The sequence below is a fragment of the Podarcis tiliguerta genome (genome assembly GCF_965153285.1).
Source record: "Podarcis tiliguerta genome assembly, chromosome: 5".
Taxonomy (NCBI): Eukaryota; Metazoa; Chordata; class Lepidosauria; order Squamata; family Lacertidae; genus Podarcis; species Podarcis tiliguerta.
This window is the reverse complement of record NC_139538.1, coordinates 72,411,635-72,435,026: the sequence shown is the minus strand read 5'-3', so window position 1 is coordinate 72,435,026 and position 23,392 is coordinate 72,411,635. Positions and strand designations below refer to the sequence as shown.

The 23,392-nt window shown below is 39.9% G+C and overlaps 2 protein-coding genes across 69 annotated transcripts in view; one reads left to right on the top strand and one right to left on the bottom strand.

Annotated features, from left to right (window-relative positions):
* Positions 1-23,392, bottom strand: part of ANK3 (ankyrin 3) — a 376,227-nt gene that overhangs the window by 26,036 nt on the left and 326,799 nt on the right. For 43 of the 50 annotated variants that reach the window (XM_083439835.1, XM_083439848.1, XM_083439844.1 and 40 more), the window contains 10 exons: positions 21,905-22,129; positions 16,021-16,175; positions 12,951-13,162; positions 10,961-11,168; positions 10,190-10,286; positions 9,100-9,328; positions 8,072-8,197; positions 6,485-6,607; positions 6,011-6,037; positions 3,186-3,267 (listed from right to left, as the gene is read on the bottom strand). In XM_083439835.1, the coding sequence (XP_083295961.1) occupies positions 3,186-3,267; positions 6,011-6,037; positions 6,485-6,607; positions 8,072-8,197; positions 9,100-9,328; positions 10,190-10,286; positions 10,961-11,168; positions 12,951-13,162; positions 16,021-16,175; positions 21,905-22,129 (1,484 nt within the window). The remainder of the gene's footprint in view (positions 1-3,185; positions 3,268-6,010; positions 6,038-6,484; positions 6,608-8,071; positions 8,198-9,099; positions 9,329-10,189; positions 10,287-10,960; positions 11,169-12,950; positions 13,163-16,020; positions 16,176-21,904; positions 22,130-23,392) is intronic. The other 7 variants (XM_083439864.1, XM_083439872.1, XM_083439873.1 and 4 more) reach the window with 1 other exon arrangement.
* The window catches only part of LOC310677310 (uncharacterized protein), a 120,693-nt gene that overhangs the window by 36,035 nt on the left and 61,266 nt on the right, over positions 1-23,392 (top strand). For 3 of the 19 annotated variants that reach the window (XR_014511044.1, XR_014511045.1, XR_014511046.1), the window contains 3 exons: positions 5,289-5,417; positions 6,052-6,122; positions 8,514-9,092. The exons of 4 other annotated variants lie outside the window; for them this stretch is intronic. Coding sequence is in view for 4 of the 15 variants with exons in the window: in XM_083440128.1 (XP_083296254.1) it covers positions 1,499-1,616; positions 5,289-5,548 (378 nt within the window). In the remaining 11 variants the exon portion in view is untranslated. 12 more of the 19 variants (XM_083440130.1, XM_083440131.1, XM_083440129.1 and 9 more) reach the window with 12 other exon arrangements.

Below are 23,392 nucleotides of genomic sequence, written 5' to 3'. Positions count from 1 at the left end.
CCAAAAATTCTTCTCTTACTTCCTATTGACTTTCTGATGTGCTAAAGTTAAGATATTAAGTATCTCATCTCCATTTTGCCTGTTATCAGTATGTCTTTGCTTTGTGCAAGTATCAAAATTGTCCTCTGGAAAATTTCTATCATTATATCCTTTGCAGTTTCATTAATACATCTTATATTTACTGTATAGCAGTTTCGTTAACACAAAACAGTGTAAACTTGTGCAAATGACATTGAGTAGCTAAAGTCTGCTTTGAAAACCACTCCAAACTATTTCATGCAGAACCCAAAATACCTTTAAGGTGACAGGCAATTGATGTGCAAACTGTGAAGCAACGGGAATAAAGTCAAAACTTTCTCTCTCTCCCATGCACATTTTGTATATGCTTCACTCTCACAAAGCCAATAAGAGCAAGACCTTTTCTGACTCAAGGATTAAAAGAACCAAAAAGGGGGGAAAAAGCTTTTTGCATTTGTTGGCTTTTTCATGCGATATTCCTTTTACTTGGTAAAACTTAAAAGATAAAAAGCTTCACATGAAATGACTTTAAGAAGCATTTGTCATACATAAAAAATGGGAAATACGATTAATGAAAAAACGTGAGCAAGCAAAGCAACCAAACTTTAAATTTTATTCATGCATGGTTTATCATGTCAAAAACAAGCACATGGAATAAAACGGTTTGCATGGTGTACTATGCAAAATATACAAATGTTCAAAAATCTTTCCACAGGAGGCATTTAAAAAGAAGAGTACACTTTTTCTACAAGGTGTAGTGTCTTGGTACCTTTTGAAGACAGTTTTCCTAGCAGTTCAAGGAAAAGCAAGCTCAACCTTCCCTATCACAAAATTAACAGGGGGCTTCCAAAGAGAGGGACTTTTCTGTGGTAGGACCATGGTTACTAAACTGCACCCCTGCCAGTCAGGGTCATCTGATGTTGTCTTCAATGTCTTCAGGTGCCAGTTGAGTCCATCTTGTCTGCCCATAGAAAGTGTCAATACTAATGGAAATTGTTAGAATATTGGCTGCTGGTCTTAATGTGCTGTTTACATTTTTGAAGATTTATTATTATCATCATCTATTTTATAATGTGTTTTTATAATGTGCAAGCTGCCTGGAGACTATTTTCAAAAAAAAGATGGGATATATATTTAAAAATAGCTAAGTAAATACTTAGCTGGGAATGTCAACTCTAGGAAGCTGTAATTTGAGATTAACATCACCAGTATCTTTTAATATAGTAATGACTTTCAGAACTCCAGTCTTTTAAGTTACCAGTGGCGGCCTTCTCAGAGGGATAGCAGAAGGATTTTCCTTCTCTATCTTCAACGCCAGCTGCATGTTAAAGCAGCTCCAGGCAGGATGTACTGAGGCAGCTCTTCCCCCAACACACACACACACACACACACGTATTTGTTTGCTTTCCCAGCTGTGAGCTTGCTTTGATGGCAGTAGCTGGCTACATCTGAAAAACCAAATGCCATTTAATTTTCCTAGATGCCCTGGAGTGACATTACATTGGACGCTCGAGAGCACTGGGGAATGCACAATGGCAGGTGCCTTCCCAACCACTGCCAGCAGGCAAGCCACCAGCTGGGGAACTTGGTAGACGCAGGTGAGGCCCAGGAGCTGCTTGAAGATGCTGGCCGCTTCAATGTGTCTTCAGCTAATGCCTTTACACCAACAGCCAGTTGTGCAGTTTTTCTCCCCCCAACCCTTCCTGTAAGGGACTCCATGCAAATGGGTGTCATTGTGGAGAAGCTGGCTCACATAGTCTTTGATGTAAAGAGGGGAGGCAAGGGGAGCGGCACTTGCCTGCTCCTCTGATTTGCAAGGGCCACCACTGGTAATGTTATGACCCATGGCAGAGTTCTTTTGTCACGAATGCTTAAATGGTAAAACACAGAAACACATTAAGGCACAATCTCTTCACTAGGAACTAGCATGGAAACAAAAATACCTTCTCAGCACAGCTTTGTCTGACATTACTCTGATATTATTTCAAACAAACTTTTGTCAGTTTTTTTTAAGCCAAACAATAATTATGTACAAAATAATCAACTGGTTCTATCCAGTAAAGAGTAAGCATTGGTAGACCAGCTTCTCTAAGAGCTGTCCATTGTACAGTGGAAAATTATGTGTACATTTTTCCACTGTACAGTGAGTAGTAGTTTGAAAATTTTGTACGTTGGTTCTACTTCATTTGTATTTACATTTACAATACACACATGCTAACTCTGGATCAACATGACAAGTTAAAAACCTACCTGTTGGGATGGTGGCTGATGGAAAACATGCTGAGTCCCAGTCAGGATCATATTCCCTATTTGCTCCCAAAGTTGCTATTTACTGCAGACAACATATTTGCAGGTAAACAGCCACCAAGGGACAATTCTGAGAAGAAAAATCAGGGCTGGGCCCTGATTCTGACTGAGGTTCCACCCAGCTGTTTTTCCTTTAAAATAAAGATTCAGCACATTTTTAAAAATGCATTTCTAATGTAAAATATAGTTTGGCTCTCTGCTACAGCCATGTTAGTGCCCATCTACTAACAAGGTCCTTGCATTAATTTACAAAGCCCTGAACAACTTAGGACCAGGGTTCCTCAGGGACCACACAACTTGATCACTGAAATCATCTGCAGGAATGTTGCTGGACATTCCCTAAATGTGTGAGGCTCATTTGGGGAAAAATGCAACAAACAAACATATAAAGAACATTTTAAAAACAGCTCATCTGTTTGGTAGTGCAAACTACTACAGTGAACAGTGAACTCTTAAGTGTGTAATTCTCTTCTACATTCTCTTCAGAATTCTCTTCAAAAGTGTTTTTGATCTGTGTTTTGCTGGTCAATATGTTACTAACTCCATAAAACTTACTATGATTTAACCATCTCATCTTATTAAAAGTAGAATAGCCTGTCTTTTTTTGCTATAGAAGTACTGATTAGTGATTCCACCCTACTGATCCTTTTAGTCCATGGATATTTCAAGAGACAAACTATGGTTTATTAGCCTGAATTTCCCAAGTTATCTGTACTCCAAAGGGTTCTTGGATAAATGGAGACTTTTGATTGTTAAATCAGGCATTTTCCAATGACACCAAAACATGACATTTATAGAAAAAATGTCTCTTCTTGTGAAAGATCAGTTTACAGCATTAGTAGGTTTGTTAAGAAACTCACTCATTCCAGGCTCAGTCAGATAGCTGTAGCGCTTACGTAAAGCAAGGGACACAAAGTTCTGTCGCCGGTCCGTTTTCTCGGTCTGTAACAAAGCATACTTCTGTTTGGTACCTTTAGCATACAGTTGCTGCTGTCTAGAGCAGGTTTCTTTCTTTTAATTAATGAATTAACATTCCACTTTTCAAAATATTGTCCAATGTGGCAGACAGAATATACCAATAATTCTTGTTTGTTTTTGTTTAAATGGGAAGCTACTACTACTACTACTACTACTACACACACACACACACACACACACACCTTACATATTTTTAGATCTTCAGGAGAACTAATTGTACCTTGGAGAAGAATATTTGCAACTAAAGTGTGCGATGAGCTTATATGGGGAGTGGAGTAGTGACTAGCACTTCTTCAGCATAGCATTTTAGCCTATCACCCTATCAAGCAGATCAGTCTCAAAGACAGGGCAACCAATGTACTTACATAGCTGATTATGGATTTCACCTCATTTCTTCCACAGCAAAGTCATGCCATGAAAGTGAATGAGTATATTTTTGTCACACTTCCCCTGCACACACTCCCCTTTCTACGAAGGCCTCATTCATTCATATATAAACTGCTTTGAGGATTTTATTTACAATCAAGGGGTATAATTTTAAGAATGAAATAATAAAGTAAGCTAAGTTCAAGTTACAGCCCAATCCACTTCTATGATTTTAAAGTTATCCCTGCTCACAGACTCAAATTCTACCCGCCTGCCCCCAAATCCCTTATTTCTACCAAGCTTGCACCTGAAATTACATTTTACCAACATTCAAGTCTTGTAACTATGAGATGTGTGTTGTCTTTGAAGAATAGATTTACAAAGTTCTCATTTCATTGCTAAAGCTTCTTGAGCTTATTTGGAGAGAACAAACATCTTGAGGCCTAACCAGGTGCTATCCAAATCTAGGATTCAACCTCTTGGAGCAGGCTTTGGGCACACCCATTTACTCCCTTCTCACAGACTGAAGGGCATGAGGGTGCATGTTTTGTATGATCGCGGGATCTACCTGACCTTATAAGACAAGTGAGTTCTGCCTCACAGGATCAGAGATCCTTTGTTAGAACAAACATAGGATCTCCCATTCACTAGCTGTTGTCTGTTCACATTGAGGGAAGCTGGGGAAGGCTGTGGGATGCAGCATGAGCCCAAGGCCTGCTCCTAATATCACCCCAGGTGGAATCCTGGAAAGAAAGGAAAAAACCAGTACTCTAACAGGCCTTGTGTCATGAAAGAGATCTATCCATTCTTAAAGTGAAAGACACAGATTTTAAAGACACATGGTATTAAGATGAATGTTGGCAAAATGTAACACCAAAAACATTGTTAGTAATTTAGAGAACATGTAAAACATGGCCAAATATCACACACCTGTTTCTTTAAGGAACCTTTGTGAGTTGCTAAGCCTTAATTTTTGTATTACAAAGCACCATCATTGTAAATCCCCCATATCATACAGCTAGCATTTTAGTAATCATTTTTGGCACACACAAGGCTACAGTTAGACATGTAGAATATCACTATAGCTGTAACTTAGGCCACCCAAATAAGTTCTTCAAAAATCAGTTTGTTGCAAAAGCACATATATCACAATGTACACCTACTTTAAAGGAACTACATAAAGGACAAAGATAAATAAATGAAAAGAGGAATGGACTGGGGTTTTTATAAATATGCACGAATGCAGGGATGCAGATTAGAAAGCAGGTTACAATCACTAACAGATTACAACTTGCTTCAAAAATCTCTATACAGGTTGTAGATCTGTTTTTAGTAAAGTTTCTAGATGCTAATAGTGGGGTGTTTTTAAAGATGTATATTTAGTTTGGTAAGAAAATAGGACAAGTCAAAAAGTAGTTTTGGGTTTTTTTGTTTAGACAACCAATACCCATGGGCTGTTATAATATCTAAAGATGCTGTCCTGCTAAGCTCAATCACATTTTAAGGCCCTATTGATTTCAGTGGGAGAACAGAGCACATGCTTAACTTCCCCCCACTGAGATTAGTGCTTAACTTTGCCTGAATCATGCTTTCATCTTCCTTTACACTGTGTCTCCCAGTGAACAAGAGAGTCATAAATTTTACAGAGACGACAGTCAGAAACCATGAATCCCATGGTGCTGATCCATCAGCTTCCTCCAAGGGAGCAAGTGGCTTGCAGCTTCCAGTCAGGAGCCATTCTTCTAAAGGTAATTATTGCAGGACCACTAGGCCTGGGATACCTGAGCAAAGGATTTGCTGGGTCCCAGTTGCCTATTGGGTATTGGGAGGAGGGATGAACAGGCAAGACAGTGTGGTTTGCTATATTAAAGAGGATTAAAAATACTGTCTAGCTGGAACTAAGGAAGTGGAAGGAAAATAGCTTCTCTGCTGGTCCTCACCTAGATGAATAGCAATGGGTATAATCAAGGGATCTCCTTCAAAACCTCATGCATGCATCCAGTAGTCTCTTTCTCTCTGGGTATACAAGCTATTCCCGCAAAGAGGAGAGGGCAGAATCCTGGGGTCTTTGTGTGAAGCAAGCATGCAAGAGCTCCCCATGATTGGTAAATGGTCAGGTGCTTTGCTGTGTGCAAAGCAGAAGACATAGTATATCTAAGTCTAGTGAAAAGTGAGGGCAGAGGGACAGAGGCTAGGCTCATATTGTTCCAAGCACATGTTATTGGCTTCATTTATTTGGTTTAGTAAATCTTTTTTTTTTTTTTTTGGATACCATATATCTTTAATGGATAAGAATTCTGATTATAATAAAAAGTAAAATAAAAGACAGTGTTTATATTACCTCATCATCTTGATCTGACTCTGTTTCCTTTTGGTCCCAAGATGCATTGCAGAGACAAGGAATATTATAATGGACAGCAGGGAAAAGAATATCAGGATATGAAAAGGACCAAGTAAGGGAGCACAAAAAATGCAAGCTAATTTATAAAAGGCAAAACAAACCCAAAATGTCAACAGAATATAAATTAACAAACAAAACTTTACATCGAATGCAAATCAACACATGACATTACTAAAAGCATAAAGTATATGAACTGTAAGCTGAAGCATGAATTGTAAACGGAGGACCCGATAATCAAAAATTGCAGAAACGCAGCACCACAGTAACAAGTCTCAAAAAGCTTTCTGCATACATGAAAACATTAAGACATAAAACAGGCTTAATCAGATTGCAAAGCATTCACATTACTAGTGGTTCATTACAATCAGCAAAAAGAAAAAAAGAAAGAAATTAAACTAGTCTTAGTGATCGTACCTTTTTGTGTGCTGGCAAGGTGATATTCAAATTGCAAACAGCTGTTTGCGGCAGACCCTTTGTAGTCTTTGGTTCTTTCAGAAATGATAAGCGACCACAAGGTTCTTGGCTGGTGTCTCTAATCTATATATATATAAAATGTTCACACACTGGTTTGAAATGTTTACAGTCCTTTGGGTTCCATTAAATTTAGTTTAGCTATTAGCTCTAATTTAAAAACAAAACACGCAAAGAAACCCCAAAATATAAGTTGCTTGAACCATACAATGGGAAGGCACCTGATCAAATGCCTTGTGCTGAAACAGGATCTCCAAACATTAATTCTCATCTGTCCTACACATTAATCCTCCACATTATTTCTACCACAGGGTGTCACAAACACAAAGCTAAAGCAATTACAAGGTGTCTGCATTATTCCAAGGACAGTTTAATAAGACTAATAAGAAGCTGGCCAAAGTTTGAGATTGCATTTAATTATCTAAAGCATTTATAGCCATCCTGCCTTTCCATCATAATAAGACCGGTGACTTAAATTTTTTAAAAATAAAACTTCTACAATAAAATCCAATAAAACCACAAAGTCAAACTGAGCCAATTGATAGTAGCAAAAAGGAAATATATTAAATTAAATAAATACATAAATAATTGACAACCCAGACATGCAATATCTTATTAAATTGCCAACTAATTGCCAAGTGGTAATACGGACCTTTCCCTGCTCACCACCTAATTAAGCTTCACGGGTGGGGGTGGTAAGATCATAATTATGGATGATCATAATTATGTGAAAAGGTGGCATATGAACAAACTAAATCCATCCATCCATCAATATGGAAGAAAGTGGTCTTTCTGGCAACCTAGACTTAAGGCCAGAAAGAAAAAACCTCCCATTTTTGTCTGGAAACAAATTAAAGCGCTTAAACTAAATCAACAAGGCAACAACACAAGTCACTCGGTGGCTGCATTTTCTCCTGTTTTGGAGCCGGCATTCTGAAGGTATAATGTGAACACTGGCAACCTGGCTGGATAGATAACATGGTAACTTTTTTGCACATGGAAGTTGTGGTTATTTAAATACTTCTTTTAAAGAACTGCCAACTTGTACCTCCAACCATTTAAGGGGCTTTACAAACACATTTAAAATCCTAACAAAATCACAACTCAGAAGTAAAATTAAAATGCAGTTGAGCAGCAGACCATAAAAAAATAATTTTTTTAAAGCAGCAGCTTGGTCTTTTAAACTTTGCCTAATAAGTGGTACAAAGCTTTCTAAATACTAGCAAGGAGGTAAACCGAAGCCCGTCATCTTGAAGTTCATCCCAGAGCCCTGGAGCTCCTTTCTGCCAGCAACCTAATTTCCTCAGTGTACCTTAAGCAGGCTTCAAACCTGCCATTCCCAAGTAGTGGGATGGCGGCTCACATCTCGTGGTAGCAATATGCCGTTGCACAGGTGAAGTGGATGGCGCACCTTTTCCAAACACCACAGACAAACAGAGGCTTTGAAAAACACACACAAACACACAAGGTTTGTCATCACGCAGGAACAGTTTTCTCATTGTGACTGCTCCAGTGTGGTTTTACTTTTACCTTGATAGAAAATGGCAGTCTATTTTCTTTGAAAGCATAAAAATTAAATACAAGCTGCTGTCCTCCTTTTGTCAAAGGGGCTAGGTTCCCGTAGCAATCCACATAAATAGGCTTTCCTTCCAAAACCTGTTGGGTCAACAATAAATCTGTTAGATCTGTTTCTGTGCCGAACTATTGCAATAAACAGTAAGCATCCCAACTGTTAAATTACTATTTAAACCCACAGTTAAAGTTGCCTTTCAACACGGCTTCACTGCAGTGTTTTCAACAGGAAGAGATGTGTGGTATGTTCTTTGGTGTGGGGGGAAGGTCACAGTCAAGACTACAGCTATTTATTTCTAAATTGACCCTTCAACAGCCAGCTGGCAATTTTAGCTATGCAAAGCTCAGTTCTTTACTTCTTCTTTCTTTCTCTCTCCCCCCCCCCCCCAACTGATAAAAGGACTAATGGACAATGTGAAAGTAAGTTCACACATTCCACTACTTGTACGTCAGTCATGCCTAGGTCTACCAGGAAGAAAGAGGCTAAGCAATGCCCCGGTTCTGGAAGACATCAGCTGAATTACACTAGCATCTTACTCCATTCAAATTAAATAAAACATTTTGAACAGATAGATTCATGTGTTGGAAGCATTTGTTTAGCAAGATTGGGTATATTATATCCATCCTTAGGCATCTATGCTCAGGCTTATTGGACTCAGGTGTAGAAAAATTAAACTGACGATAGTCATTGTTTTGATGTCTCTTGATACTTTACTGACAACGCAATCTTGAATTTGTTTAGAGACGCAGGAAATTTGTAACTGTCTTGACAGCTGTGAACAGACTGGTTTTAAAGTGCCTGAAATATCTGAATTGGCCAAGCTAGCTGATAAACACAGTGATGTTTACTGTATTGACAGGTTTATAGACACAATTTATTCTTTATTAGAATATGAACTGTAACTTTTAGAAAGGAATATATTTTCAAAAGCACCCACAAAGCCTGTAGATATACAATAGGCCTTTACTGTTGAATGATGGTATACCTCAATATCTTTACTTCTTGCAACTTCTTCAAAGTTTTCTTGCTGCTCCAAAGTTTTGTCGACTTTATCATCTGTCATGCAGAAGCAGCGCAGATTGGATTCCACCGCATCATTCATTTTGGCAAAAATGACAAACTTGGCCATGTAGGGAACACATATTAATTCCCTATAAAGCTGCGTGGCCAACCCGACAGTTTCGTGAACTTGATGGCAGTCTGCTAGCCAAAATCTGGATGCAGATACATAGATGTAAAGACCAGTCAGTCCATCTTCATACAATGGTGATTTCCCACCATAACTTTACTGTGGTTTGAACTACCTCTCCAGCTAACAGAACCAAGTCACACTCCTGGGTTTTCTAACTTACTTTTTATTATATATACTTAAAAATTACTTCCAGCAAAACTTGGAGGTGGCTGAACGGAGAACTGTCAGGCAAAAAGCATGTTACAGACATGTTCAATACAATATTGATTATTTTTTCTGGTCTGCTCATAATGTGCTGCGTTGGTTTTTTGTAATCTAGGAAAAGGGAACTCTCCACTGCTGATGGCTGTGGTGCACACCTAGGAGGCCAGATCTGCCACCTCCTTGGCAAACAAGCACTTCTGCACATTGGTGACATGTGTGGAAAAAACAGATCTCAGTGAGCAGAAGGAACTGAATGTTGTGGAAACTGCTCCTCTGTATAATATCTAGATATCATAGAACCATCGAGTTGGAAGAGACCACAAGGGCCATCAAGTCCAACCCCCTGCCAAGCAGGATATTGGAAGAATGGCGTATCAATATTGGAAGAATGGCGGATTACTAAGGCACTGGTGCCACTCTGTTAAAAACAACAAGATGTGATTAGGAACACCAAAATCTGAGGAGAAATTCAGATGGGAGGATTTTTATTTTTATTTTTTGGTAAACATCCTTAGTTATGAATCTGTTTTTGCTCCTCTCCTCTCCCATCAGTAAAAAAAGTCCTGCTATTGAGCTAGTTATTCTAGTGTGTATCACTCAAGTTATTCTGATCTTCATAATACAACCTGTAAGCCTTAATAAAGTATAATTATTTGTGTTTCATTTGCTTTTACTGTACCTGGCTGAAACGTTGGTTGTGAAAGAGACACAATCATTTACAAAAGTCAGTGGAGTGGTTCCTGTGATGTCTTCCCACTGAGCTGGTGAAGTACCTCCTAGGAAATAAAAGATGAAGTCACACTTGTTTAAAGGGATCTGGATTTTTACATAGATCTGAAATAGTGCTTTAGGGTTGCACTTTATCTTAGTTTTATTTGTACATAATAATCAGTGTGGGAAGTTTCTGAAACACCCATATAATGTGGTGATCATATGGAATGGATTCCTTTCCAGAGGGAAGGACACAAAAGATCTGTAATATTTAAGGTGGGCAATATAGTGCTTGGATTGCAGAAGGGCAGGGCAGAACTGGGGAGAGCTGGTCCTCACCTCTGCAGGATTGCAGAGGGATGGGCAACCAGTGGCGCTAGGTCAACACCGCAACCCTCGTGTCTAATTACAAAAGCTCCCTGCAAAACTGTCAGTTCTGGACTTTGGCCAAAGCCATCTGTCTCCACCCCAGCTGTCCCCTGGACAAGAAGGGGGACAGTTAAGGAGAGAGAAAGGGGTGTTAGGTGTGTGTGTGTGGAGAAAAGGGGGCATGACAAAAAGAGAGAAAGGTGGTGACCCCACACACTGCTGGCTTCGGCTGATTCCATATGTGATATGCAGTACCAAGGAGATGCTCCTGGGGGAAATGCGACTCTTGAGAGGAAGAGGGAAAGTTTGCCCAATTTAGAAAAGTTATGTTGAATAAATGGGGATGCCCTTCCTTATGCCTTTGCCTAACCTGTTATGCTACACAGTAGCCGAAGGCTGGGTGTCGTGTCTCCTTTGTATCCATTGGTTATCCCTTCCCCTGATGGGGGTGGCACAGGAATTGTCATGGTGATTGGCTTATGGAATTTTCTTCTTCTTGGTTCCACAGTGACAATGGGGCTGAATGTTGCTTTGTTACCAAGGATTTTCTTGACTGTTTCATCTGGAACTGGTTGAGCCTATTTTCAATATAGGAAAAAGAGATTCTAAAATCATGGGATATAAGATTCTCAAACATGCAATTTATAGTTACAGGTAGGTAGCCATGTTGGTCTGCCGTAGTCGAAACAAAATAAAAAAATTCCTTCCAGTAGTACCATACTTTACCTAGATGTTATTTTTCTGTAAAATTTCTGTTGCTGGTATACACCATAAATGCTACACAAATCCAGGATTTTAGGGTAAAATTCCATTACAGAGTGCTGTAAAATTCAACAAGTCCCAAACTTCGCGTTGTATTCAACTTTTACTCAGCAAAGACCTATTGAATTAATGAACCTAAATTTGTTACAGCCATTGTTTGCAATGGGTCTACTCAAAGTTAGCTGAATACAACCCCTTTCTTCTTCTTTTTGGTATTCTTATCAATTTCAACAATGTCATCTGGTTCACTGAAATGGGGGACCTAACTAAAATCCAACAACTGCAAAGTGAAAATATCTGTTGTATGTAGGTGGATTTGCTGTAAAAATCTGGATTTCATCCAGAGTGCCGCTGTTTCCTGCTTAGCAGATTCTTATAAGGTAAAGGTACCCCTGCCCGTACGGGCCAGTCTTGACAGACTCTAGGGTTGTGCGCCCATCTCACTCAAGAGGCCGGGGGCCAGCGCTGTCCGAAGACATTTCCGGGTCACGTGGCCAGCGTGACATCGCTGCTCTGGCGAGCCAGAGCCGCACACGGAAACGCCGTTTACCTTCCCGCTAGTAAGCAGTCCCTATTTATCTACTTGCACCCGGGAGTGCTTTTGAACTGCTAGGTTGGCAGGCGCTGGGACCAAACAACAGGAGCGCACCCCGCTGCGGGGATTCGAACCGCCGACCTTTCGATCGGCAAGATTCTTATACTACAGGTCTAAATAAGGTTCATTGGGATGACCAAACGCTAAGGTGGGCAGGATAGGTAAGCTTTTAACAAGTTACACAGAAGTGGGCATTTTGGCAGTTACAATTTGCCATGCAGGAGGGAGAAGAGCTGCTCCTTTTATTAAGAGGCCAGACTGGACAGTACACCTCTTAGGAAGTGGTGTACTGTGTAGAGGGGAGCGTGTGGGCAGGTCCTCTGCTCACTGTCCCACTTCTGCCATTCACACATGCTTCCTACACATGTAAGGTTCAATGCATGCAGGTAAGAAATGTGGTTGATTTCCTCATTATATCAGGAGTGTGTGTGTGTGTGTGTAGGTATGTTGAACTATAGGCATATAGACAGTATTTGCATAATCCATCCTTGTGTCTACATGAAGGAATGGTGGGCAGGCTGAAGCTGCAGGCACTCATTTCCCTCGACCTGTTCGGCCAGATCTAGGTAGGTACATCGGGACGCAGGTGGCACTGTGGGTTAAACCACAGAGCCTAGGACTTGCCGATCAGAAGGTTGGCGATTTGAATCCCCATGACGGGGTGAGCTCCCGTTGCTTGGTCCCTGCTCCTGCCAACCTAGCAGTTCGAAAGCTCGTCAAAGACGAGTAGATAAATAGGTACTGCTCCGGCGGGAAGGTAAATGGCGTTTCCGTGCACTGCTCTGGTTCGCCAGTCACGCTGGCCACATGACCCGGAAGCTGTACGCCGGCTCCCTTGGCCAATAAAGCGAGATGAGTGCCACAACCCCAGAGTCAGCCACGACTAGACCTAATGGTCAGGGATCCCTTTACCTTTACCTTTAGGGAGGTACATCATCTGATCCAGCCCCGTTAAACCTTACTTCTGGTTTTCAAAAATGCAAAGAAAGGCTCATCTTATTACCTGCAGGCCCACTCGTATCCGCTTAGTTAATGCTCCTTCAGGGAAGGAAGCCTGGACTCGAGGCACAGTTGTGCTGCTCAGAATGCCACCCTCTGGACCAATCTGGTTGCTTTCTTGCTTAATTCGTGAAACCACAGCAAAGTACTGAGGAAAGTCCTTCGTGACAATTCTGCAGATACGCTTCTTCTCAAGTTCCTCTGCGCTGTCCAATTCTATGCAAGGGAAAATCAGAAATGTTTATAAATATTTATAAATATTACTGCTCAGGTATTATGAGTGGGCTTTTTAAGAGAGTTTCAGCCTTGTCCAAGAAAGTCTTTGGGTTGCTTTGAATACTAACGCATATGCTGTCCTCAATGTAATGTTTTCTGGAAGAACCTCTTCCTGTTCCATTTCAAGGCTGAAAAAAAATCTGTAACGGCAAGCTGGACTTAACATCAGTTTTGCTGGATTTGAATACCTGGCCTGAATAGGAATTTGGTGTAACTCAGTAATGCACAGACTGCACTGTGAATACTGATTGGACCACATGACTGACTGGACCTATTTTATTTACTCTTATTTACCCCTTTCTGGTTCAACATGGCTATTTCATTTTGATCTGATAAAAGGCTAAGTAATCACCTTTAAAATCAACCTCATGACAGAAAGGTATATTAATGAAAGGAACAAAACGTGAATCTGCATACAAACTTTTTTGTTTGGGGTTTTTGTTTATTGGGAGATGAGAAGTATCTCATAACTCAGTTGGTTAGATTATCTCATGGTGGTCTGATCTGAGGAAATACCAGATGAATATAAAAAATATTATTTATGCATTTAATAAATGAATATCTCACCATTCAATGTGCAACACTTCTGGGTTATATGTTCCACTTTTAAAGGCTGGTTCTATTTTTACAGGTCTACAAATTACCTTTTGGTTCTAATATCTATCTTTGCCAGTAGATGGTGCTGCTTTCACCAAACCCAGTAATTATTCCGTCATAAAAGGGAAAAGATACACTGAATGGATGGTTTAATTTATCTTACCACTGAGTTAGATAACAAATAAGTCAATATACCCAGACCACTGACTTATAGAAGTCAATCAAGATGGCATCACTTAGGATGCTGCTTCCATCCCATACCACATAGGGCTGATTCTTCAAACATTTGTCAGTTTCTCTGCCTTTCCTACACTCACAATTGCATGGAAGAAGCAATGTCTGACTCAGCATGTTCCTGCTTACTGCCACTGGCAGCAATTCAGGTGAACACAAATTTTCCAACTGAATACTTGTGAACATTTTCTAACCCTGGCATAAACAGAAATAGTAGCAAGAGGGAAAATAATGGATATTCAAACAAAAACTAGAAGTTAGAGAAATTATGCAGTGGTACCTGCAGTAATAAATTAATAATAAATAATAATAATAATAATAATAATAATAATAATTTTTTATTTATACCCTGCCCTCCCCAGCCAAGACTGGGCTCAGGGCGGCTAACAACCAATAATAAAAGCAAGTTGATTAAAATACAATTTAAAAGATTAAGATACAACATTAAAATAATTAGGGAGCAATCTCTTCATAGGAGGAGAAAGGAAAAGGAAAGAGGGGGAGGGAATCAAACTGATTCTGAGTCAAAGGCCAGGTGGAACAACTCTGTCTTACAGGCCCTGCGGAAAGAGATCAGATCCCGCAGGGCCCTGGTCTCAAGAGACAGAGCATTCCACCAGGCCGGGGCCAGTGTTGAGAAGGCCCTGGCTCTGGTTGAGGCTAATCTAACTTCCTTAGGGCCCGGGACCTCTAGGGTGTTGCTATATGTGGACCTTAAGGTCCTCCGTGGGGCATACCAGGAGAGGCGGCCCCGTAGGTACGAGGGTCCTAGGCCGTGAAGGGCTTTAAAAGTCAAAACCAGCACTTTAAATCTGACCCTGTACTCCACCGGGAGCCAATGCAGCTGGAAAAGCACTGGGTGAATATGCTCCCATGGCATATTCAAACTTAGGAAAAACCGTCTTTAGGCAGGCTTGATTGAAGTCCCCTGCCACAACAAGGGCGCCCTCTGGGTGGATTTGCTGCTGCTTGGAGATGACGTCATATAGCTTAGAAAGTGCCGCATTGACATTAGCATCGGATGGAATATAAACAGCTATAATAATTATGACAGTTACTTCACTAGGCAAATAAAATGGCCGACATTTAACTGCCATCAATTATAGATCTGGGGAGCAATACGTGTAAGCTACTTTGCTGTTAACGCACCAACCATTGTGTATGTAAATACAGACTCCTCCGCCCCTAGCTTTACCAGAATCACTGTTTCTCTCAGAGCGATAAAATTATTCGATTTATCAGCTCAACTGCCGCATCTGGTACTGCTGAATGTAGCCAAGTTTCAGTAATAATTACCACACAGCTCTCACAAAGAAGCTTGTTTGCTGCCATCAGTAACTGTAATTCGTCAATTTTGTGGGCGAGAGATCTGGTGTTGGCCAAGAAGAAGCTTGGCAGTGCTGGTCTCGTGGGTCTTTTTCGAAGCCGGGTTAACAGACCAGCTCTGTAACCACGTTCTTGCTTTCGCTCTTTTCTCTTTCGCTTCTTTTGGCACTTCCCCCTCCCGTTGACAATCCATAGAGATCCTGGAGGTCTTACTATGCATTTTGGTATACAGTGGGACCTTTGAAACTTTCTAGTTATCCCTATTTTTCTTGTGAGCCCGATGTTTACCAGTTTTGTGTGTGAGTAGGTGAGGTATTGGGAGCTCAGAGCCGCAGCATATGAACGTGCCGCCATCTTGGAACGTTAAGTTAAATGAACATCATTAATTCACTTCTGTAACAAATAACCGGGATACTGAAATATATTTCTTAACTCAAATAGGTTCTTTGATTGGATGGTTGTGTATTTTTCTGCTGGCAAGCATAACAACATATATGGTATTATATCCATGCCACATGGCACTGTGGTAATGCTATTTGTATAGTCACCGCCTAATTCACCTTTAATCATTCAAAAACAAACCCAGGCCATGCTTCTACTTGCTATTTGCCCAGGCCAAAACAGTAACAGTGCATATGTACCTTCATTCATGCCGTTCAGTATTTCAGTGAGGTTTTCATGCCTGCTGTCATACTGATGTTCCTTCCACGTTTCACCGTTTTCACTTCGAAGCACAATCAGTTCTCTTTCCTTTCCTCGCATCGATCCAAAATGAGGGATTTCCACTATGACAGGACTACACCAAATAAAAGAAGAAGAGGAAGCAATTCATATTGTACATGCATTTTTTCAGTTTACTAAGTGCTGCTCCCTTACTCAAGAGTTGTCTGTCACAGCTACAAGTGCGCTCATGGGGGGGAAATGGTTAATAACTGGCAAAGCTGCAAAACCCTTTCCAATTCAAATTGCAAGGTTTTTTGTTTGTTTGTTTTTGTTTTCAATAATCCACTCCAATTACACACTTAGATAAGCACGCACAGGAGTGCTGACATACATCAATTTACACAGACAACAAAAACAAGTTACAAAAATGCATATAAGCAAATAAAAAGAAAGGGTTTCAGCAGGCAAGCTTAGATCCTGCACTTGGCTATGCATACATAATGCTATTTACTCAGGGCTGTGTGTACTCGGCACTTAACACACATAAACATTTGGCTGTGTCAAAGTAACCCATGTTCCGTGTCTAGAAAAGCTGAATTCTTTCAACCAGCATTAATATGCAACCTAAGCCAATCTGGACAACTTATTTGAGTCTGTACAATTTATTCTGCTTCTGCTAGTCACAGGAAGAAGTAAGAAGCAATGCCAGGGCACTGATGCACAGGACCCTGATTGCTGGAAATCTTCTTTATCAACACTTTGTTTTGAGACTTCACCTGATGCTCTCCACCCAGTTGCAAACTTACTTTAAAAAATTGTTTCTAAAAAGTGAAACTCAGAGTTTGCATATTGCTTTTCTTGTGCTTGAACAACTCTGTGCATATGCAATGCTGTTTACTTAGGGCTGGGTGGGAGCTTTGACTTAAAATAAAGAAAATGGGGAGAGAAGAGAACTGACAATTTGCACCAAGTTTTTCAAATATATTGTAAAGAAAAGCTCATTTTCCCAGCCAATATATATTGTGGAAATTCACCAGATTTGCAAGTTTTGCTCACTTTGCCTGATTTAAATATATTTAAATACGCTAAATAACTTTAAATATGTTTTAATCTTGGGAGGAGTAAGGAGGTACAGATGTAGAAGGATATAAAAAAGCACTGAAGTTCCATCCTCTTACCACTGGGCAATCTTAATTACCCATGCAATTTCAAGTCCATTTGCACAATCATAAAGACTAGACATTAAAAAACAGCAACCAGGGAGAGCACTGAAAGTCTCAGGAAGTTGAATTTGGCACCCAGTACTACAGTCTCTACTTTTCTGCCCTTGCACAGAATCACAGAATACACACAGCCCTTTAATAATTATCAACGGGCGATGCACCAGCATAGGCAAAGACCAACTTGATTCTAAGGTGTAGAAGAGACACAGTCAGATATAAAACAAAAAACAAGCAAACGTAAGTTCCATTTTGCTGGCATGCCATATTTACATTGGCTTTAACGGAAAGTGTACCTTTTGATCCAATGAAATATTTCATACAAAGAATTAATGCAACTGAAAAGATATATAGTCTAATTTTATAAAATAACGTGCAGCGCAATCCAATGCACGAGGAGTTCAGTGGGGAATAAGCCTGCAGAAGACTGGGCTATGAGAACCCATATTGTGACTCCTATTTTCCTCCAGCACCATTTGTGTGAGCATGTGTTTCTTTTCAAGCACTACATATACTAAAGCCCCTGGTAAATATTAATCATATGGGGACAAAACTGTAGCAGTTTTAGTCACTTATGGGGGCATCTGCATGTCAGAATGGATTGATGTGATCTTCCTCATATGCCAAAGAAAACTTGCTGGTATTAGTCTATGAATGTAGAAAAGTTTGGCTCAACAACTTAACCTGGAGGATTTGAGGAAATATTTTGGTCCTTCTTACTTACAATCAGTCCAGAGGCTGGGGCTGCCTGTCCACTTCCTTCTCCCTGGCCTAAGTTTGCACTTGTACAACTTAGCAGGGAGGAGGATGGGTACCAAAGTAGAATTAGTTTGCTCCATCTGTCACTGGCTCTGGCCTATGTTGGTCTCCCTGTCTTCCACACTTTCACAATGGGCACCAATTCAAACAGCTAACTAATCAGTAGTCTAGCTCCTGGCTGATGAATTCAGCAGAACAGGCCTGCACAACCTCTGACCTTTTAAAACCAAACACACGTATTTGTGGTGAAGGGCTTGCAATCCCTCCTACCCGCCTCCATGTTAACAACAGAAAGAGATTTATTCAGCCTCTGATGGTCAACCATACATATCTGGTGAGCTGTGCTCAGCTTGGTGGGTAAAAAGTTGTGTAGGCCTCTGACAGAACCATGATCTTATGTAGCTGTATTTATCTTGGGTTGCTGGTCGGATCCATTTGCACCCCTGTTTAAATAATACACCTAGTGTTACCTGACTGTGTGCCTTCAACCAAAGATTACAAGAGCATAATTAAGTGGCCAGTGTAATAAACGAACAGGTTGTTTTCCGTGCCTTTTTTTCTTTTTTTAATAAAATAGAAATCTTTGCTCATGGGCAAGGAAAGCCTTTGAAGTATTCCATCAGAGAAACACGAGCAGTTATGGATTATGCAGCCTTAAGACATTTAAACAGACAGTATCATTAATTTCCCACAGAGGTTGTACTTAGCTCTGCTCATATGTATATATATAGAGAGAGAACACCTCACCATTCTGCATAAACATCAAAGAGTAGCAGCAGGACTAGCTGAGACTTTCTTCAGCTGTTACACTTTATTCTTTTACAAGGGAGAATCAGAAACGGTAATAGCAGTATTTTTTTAAGGCAATTTAGGGTATGACCCAGCTAATTACTTTTACATCTCATTGATTTCAATGGGTGCATTAAGCCATTGTTTAAATCACCCCAATGGGATGAAAAAGTGCTCCGTTTCTGACAGATTGTGGATTTATTTTTGTGAAGCGCCAAATATTCTAGTGTTGCATTTGGTTATTGGTTCTATCATCTCAACAAGAGATGGATGATAGCAGTTCCACTTGTTTACCTAATGTTTGTGCAGGCCTTGCAAAACAGAAAATGTTTAAGCCCATTGAAAACTATCCTATGAATACAATCTTTGCAGGCGAATATGTCAGATACTGTCTCTCTGTATAAGACGCACACAGTTTTGTGCATGAACATAAACAATACTCACAGAGAAGGTATTAGACAGGTATTGAACACAGGACTTGGAACAACATGCTACGTTAGAACCTCACAACCTCTGAAGGCAGGCAGTCAAAATAGTCAAATCTTCCCGAGATTTTAAATATGAATATCACAGTTTTCTAATAATTGTAAATACAAAATTCATACTTTGTTTTCAAACCTGAAATATAATTCAGTTTTAGAAGGGTTAACATTTTCACCAATCTTATTCAACCAGATCATTTACTGAATTTTATTGAACAAGACAGAACTTTGGTCACAGGGGTGGCCAAACTGTCACTCCTGGGCATTTCAAGATGCATACAGAGAGTTAGTGGCATTCTCAGTGCATTGGCACACTCTGAGTACATCATGACTCAAGCAATCAGTCACCCACCCATACATTTGGGCCATAGCGGGATGGGGAATTAGATCAAATTCTAAGTTCTTAGTGTTTAGGCAGACTTTTCATGCTTCTTAAGTGAGTCTTGCAAGTGATGAGCTACAGTTGTCTGAAAACAAAGAGCTAAACTAGAAGTGATGTTTATCATGCAACTGGGAGTTTCCTCCCATTGCAAATAGCAGCTGTGCAGGAGTAACAATCCTGTTGAGACCACAATGGAGGCAAAGAGGTAAAAATATTTTTCCCCACTGTGCTGATGATCTGGATCTACCTCCCGCCCATCAGGGTGCTTAAGTATTTATTTTTATATAAAAACAACAATCACCAGCAACTGCTATTTGCATGATTATGATTGTGTCTAGTTTGGCCCAGAGTTAAAGGTAAAGAATGAGTATCTATTGTGAGTACTCAAGCACATGAAGATTTTGGTATATATTAATTATACTTATATCTTGCAACCCCCTGGAAACTTTCCCCAGCTTCAATAATGTTATGGCCTCAGATGTTCTCAGGCCATTCATAGGGCCCTTGAGAATGTGCTGAACACAGAATTCAGAATAACATTCTACATTAAACATCACAGACTTCAGATACAGGTAGAATTTCTAGGAATGTGTTTTTTGAACTTCCTTTTGAGTCAGTAGCAGATGGCAAGGGAGATGGACTTCCCACTCTCAAGAAAACATAACTTTATCTGCTATGGAAGCTCAGGATATTAGGGGTGGTTCTGTGGCACATTGTAAGATCCCCTCTCATATGCTGTAAGTGATATGTTAAGACCTTGTTACTGCCTCACATGAGCTGAGTTTACACATTGGAACATTCCCACTTGGTTGCACAATGTTGGGGAAGGTCGGTAATAGAGGAACTCGTATTTTTAGGAATGCCTGGCCATCATTACTGATCTTCTTATTGTGATAAAATCCCAGGGTCCTGCAGGAGACAGTTTGAACACCACTGTCTTAAGCTTATATTTAACCACCCCTGTCTTACAAATACTTCCTTGTTGGTCCAAATTTGGCAAAGCTGTTTATTTGTGCCATAAGCTGGCTCCAAAACCATGCAAATACCTTCTCTACCAACAGAACTAAAACAGGACCATGTGTGTGGTGTCGCTGTAGTGCTTTTTAAAAGGTGTAGTCAATGCAGCTGAAACAGTCAAAATTGGTTAAAACATAGGAAAAAAGCACAAAGTTATGAAAGCAGAAATGCTTGCCGTGAATTCCACATGCCTAGAAGCACAAGATCAATTACAGGAGCAGTGCTAGAATAAAATCAAGCCACTATGATTTTTTTCTTTCAGTGACGGTTAATCAGCTGAAAGCTTTTGTTGTTGTTGTGAACCAAAAAATAAAAAAATTAAATAATGGGAATGACCAAAACACAAAACAAAAAAAGCAAGTCAGAACAAAAAGGAATTAAATAAAAAGGAAAGAAAAGAACTGTAGACATTTGATATCTTTTCTTAGAAACATCCTACCCAATAAATTTTGTTCCTTGAGGCCCAAGCTGCAGGATTCGGCTAACCATGCTCTCACCCTCATTTAGAGGGGGAGGATTGGTAGGAAGGTGCAGTTTACTGAATAACATCCATGCAGCAGGAAGAAAAACAAGAGGGGAAATTAGGAACAAACTGTCATTCCCGACAGAACTTTCTACTGGGGACCATGTATGGTAATGAACAAAATTTATCATCATATATAAATTTATGTACTCCCATATCATAGTGGATTGTTTCCCCTAATGTTAGCTTTGGAAAAGAAAAAGTCTGCTGTTGGCATTTGTGTTAGTATACGGCTCAGAGTAGCTGCTACAAAATTCACATTCAGCTGCACATTCTTCTCTTGGTAAATGTTTGCAGCTCTCGAGGATGAGCGGATAGTTTGTACAGAGTACTCCTTTAGAAATCAGTGGCATTCCATAATCACTGGGTGCTGGGCATATAATTCAGCAGTGCTCCCAACATCCTGCCTTTGTATAGCTGCATGAATCAAGAATAAGAGAGAAGGTTTTGGGTCCCCCCCCCCATCCCTTAAACATAACATATTACCATAGGAAAAATTATTCATAGAGAATTTGGCCTACGATAAAATTACAGTCCTGTGCTTACCTAGCAAAAGGAGTGGAAGCCTACCTCCAATCCTCAAGTTATTTCAATTTTAAAAGACCCAACAACTTAGATCCATATGGTAAAGGAAAGCAAAACTATAGATGCAAAATGGCAGCCAATAATACGATTCACAGAACAACTCACCCTAAAAATTGTGCTCCGGAAGGCCCCATTTCTACCAGTCTACTAGCCAATCCTTCTCCTTCAACCATTGGTGGAGGGCTGGCCAGTTTGTGCCTCTTTACCAAGCGGCAGGTGATGCGAGTGGGCGCTGTGCATTTACGTGGTGGAATAATAATCCTCATGCCATGATGACGGCTGCCCCTCATTGAACCCCCGCGTGCATCAACCATAAAACTAACCAGAAAACTGCAGGAGAAAAAAGACAGAAAGAAAGTGTCATCAGGTAGTTCAAAAAAGAAGTATGAGCACGAATGTTGACTAAAATGAAACCAATGAGAAAGAAGATCACGTAAAATAAAAAAACAACACAACAACATTCCTATACATGTCAACTGATAAATACCCTTGTACCTTGTGCTAAGGAAGTGGACATCAGCAGAAGCCTCAGAATGTCTACTCAGAAGTAAGTCACACTTTGTTCAATGGGATTTATTCTCAAGTAAATGTAGTATATCCACTAACCTGGGAATAAGTCTCACTGAACTTGATGGCTTACTTTTGAATAGACGCAACATAGGCTTGTGTGAATACTCACCTTCCTAGCAGAAGGTATGACAGTAATTCTTAGAATGACCATATGCATGAAGTTCTACTATTTTACTAGCAAGACAAACATTTAGTCAAAACTTCTTTGTTGAATACAGTGTCAAAGTCCAAACTACTAGGGTTAACTGTGTCTTCATCTACTATTATGAAAATATTAGTGTATTATTCATGCACTAATTGGCTACATGGCACCATTAGACAGCCTGCTGCAAACATCCTGTGTTTCTTTCAAAGAGTCGGACATGCACAACAGAACTGCTCAGTATTATGATAGCTACTTATTTTGTTTCTGCAAACCCATTGTTCTACTACTGAGATTTTCTATGTCTTTAAAGCACAGAATTAAACACGAAGGGGCAGTTTCACAAAATGGCTTTGGTAAAAAAAAATCTAATTTTCTTTAGCAGCTGGATATCAGCAACAGGATGACACACTCCCTCTTCACCTCTCCCTTTCTTGGTGTTTACATTCTCTTTTAACAGAACCACAGTTAGATTACATGCAAAATAGGGAACCATGCTTTATTTTCACTTTATTAACCAGAATCTTAAACCATCTTCAAGCAGGTGTTTAAGATCCTGCTTAGTAAATTGGCATTAAAGATGCAATCTTTTACAGACATTGAAGTTGATGGGACTTGAATAGATGTGTATAAGATTGCCCTGTAAATCACAGTTCCATTTTTGGGATACAATGGCCTAACAATGGTTCAATTAAATAAGGATGTAAACTATTCATGGTGATTTCATCATAGTGACATGAAAATGCTACTACACATTTTAGGGAATGAGCTGGATCCAGGTTAAGTTAGTTGAACTTAATTCCCATTAAAATCAATGGAGCTTAAGTAGTGATTTCAACAGGAGCTACATTCAATTAATTCAGTCTGGTGCCAAGCCACTA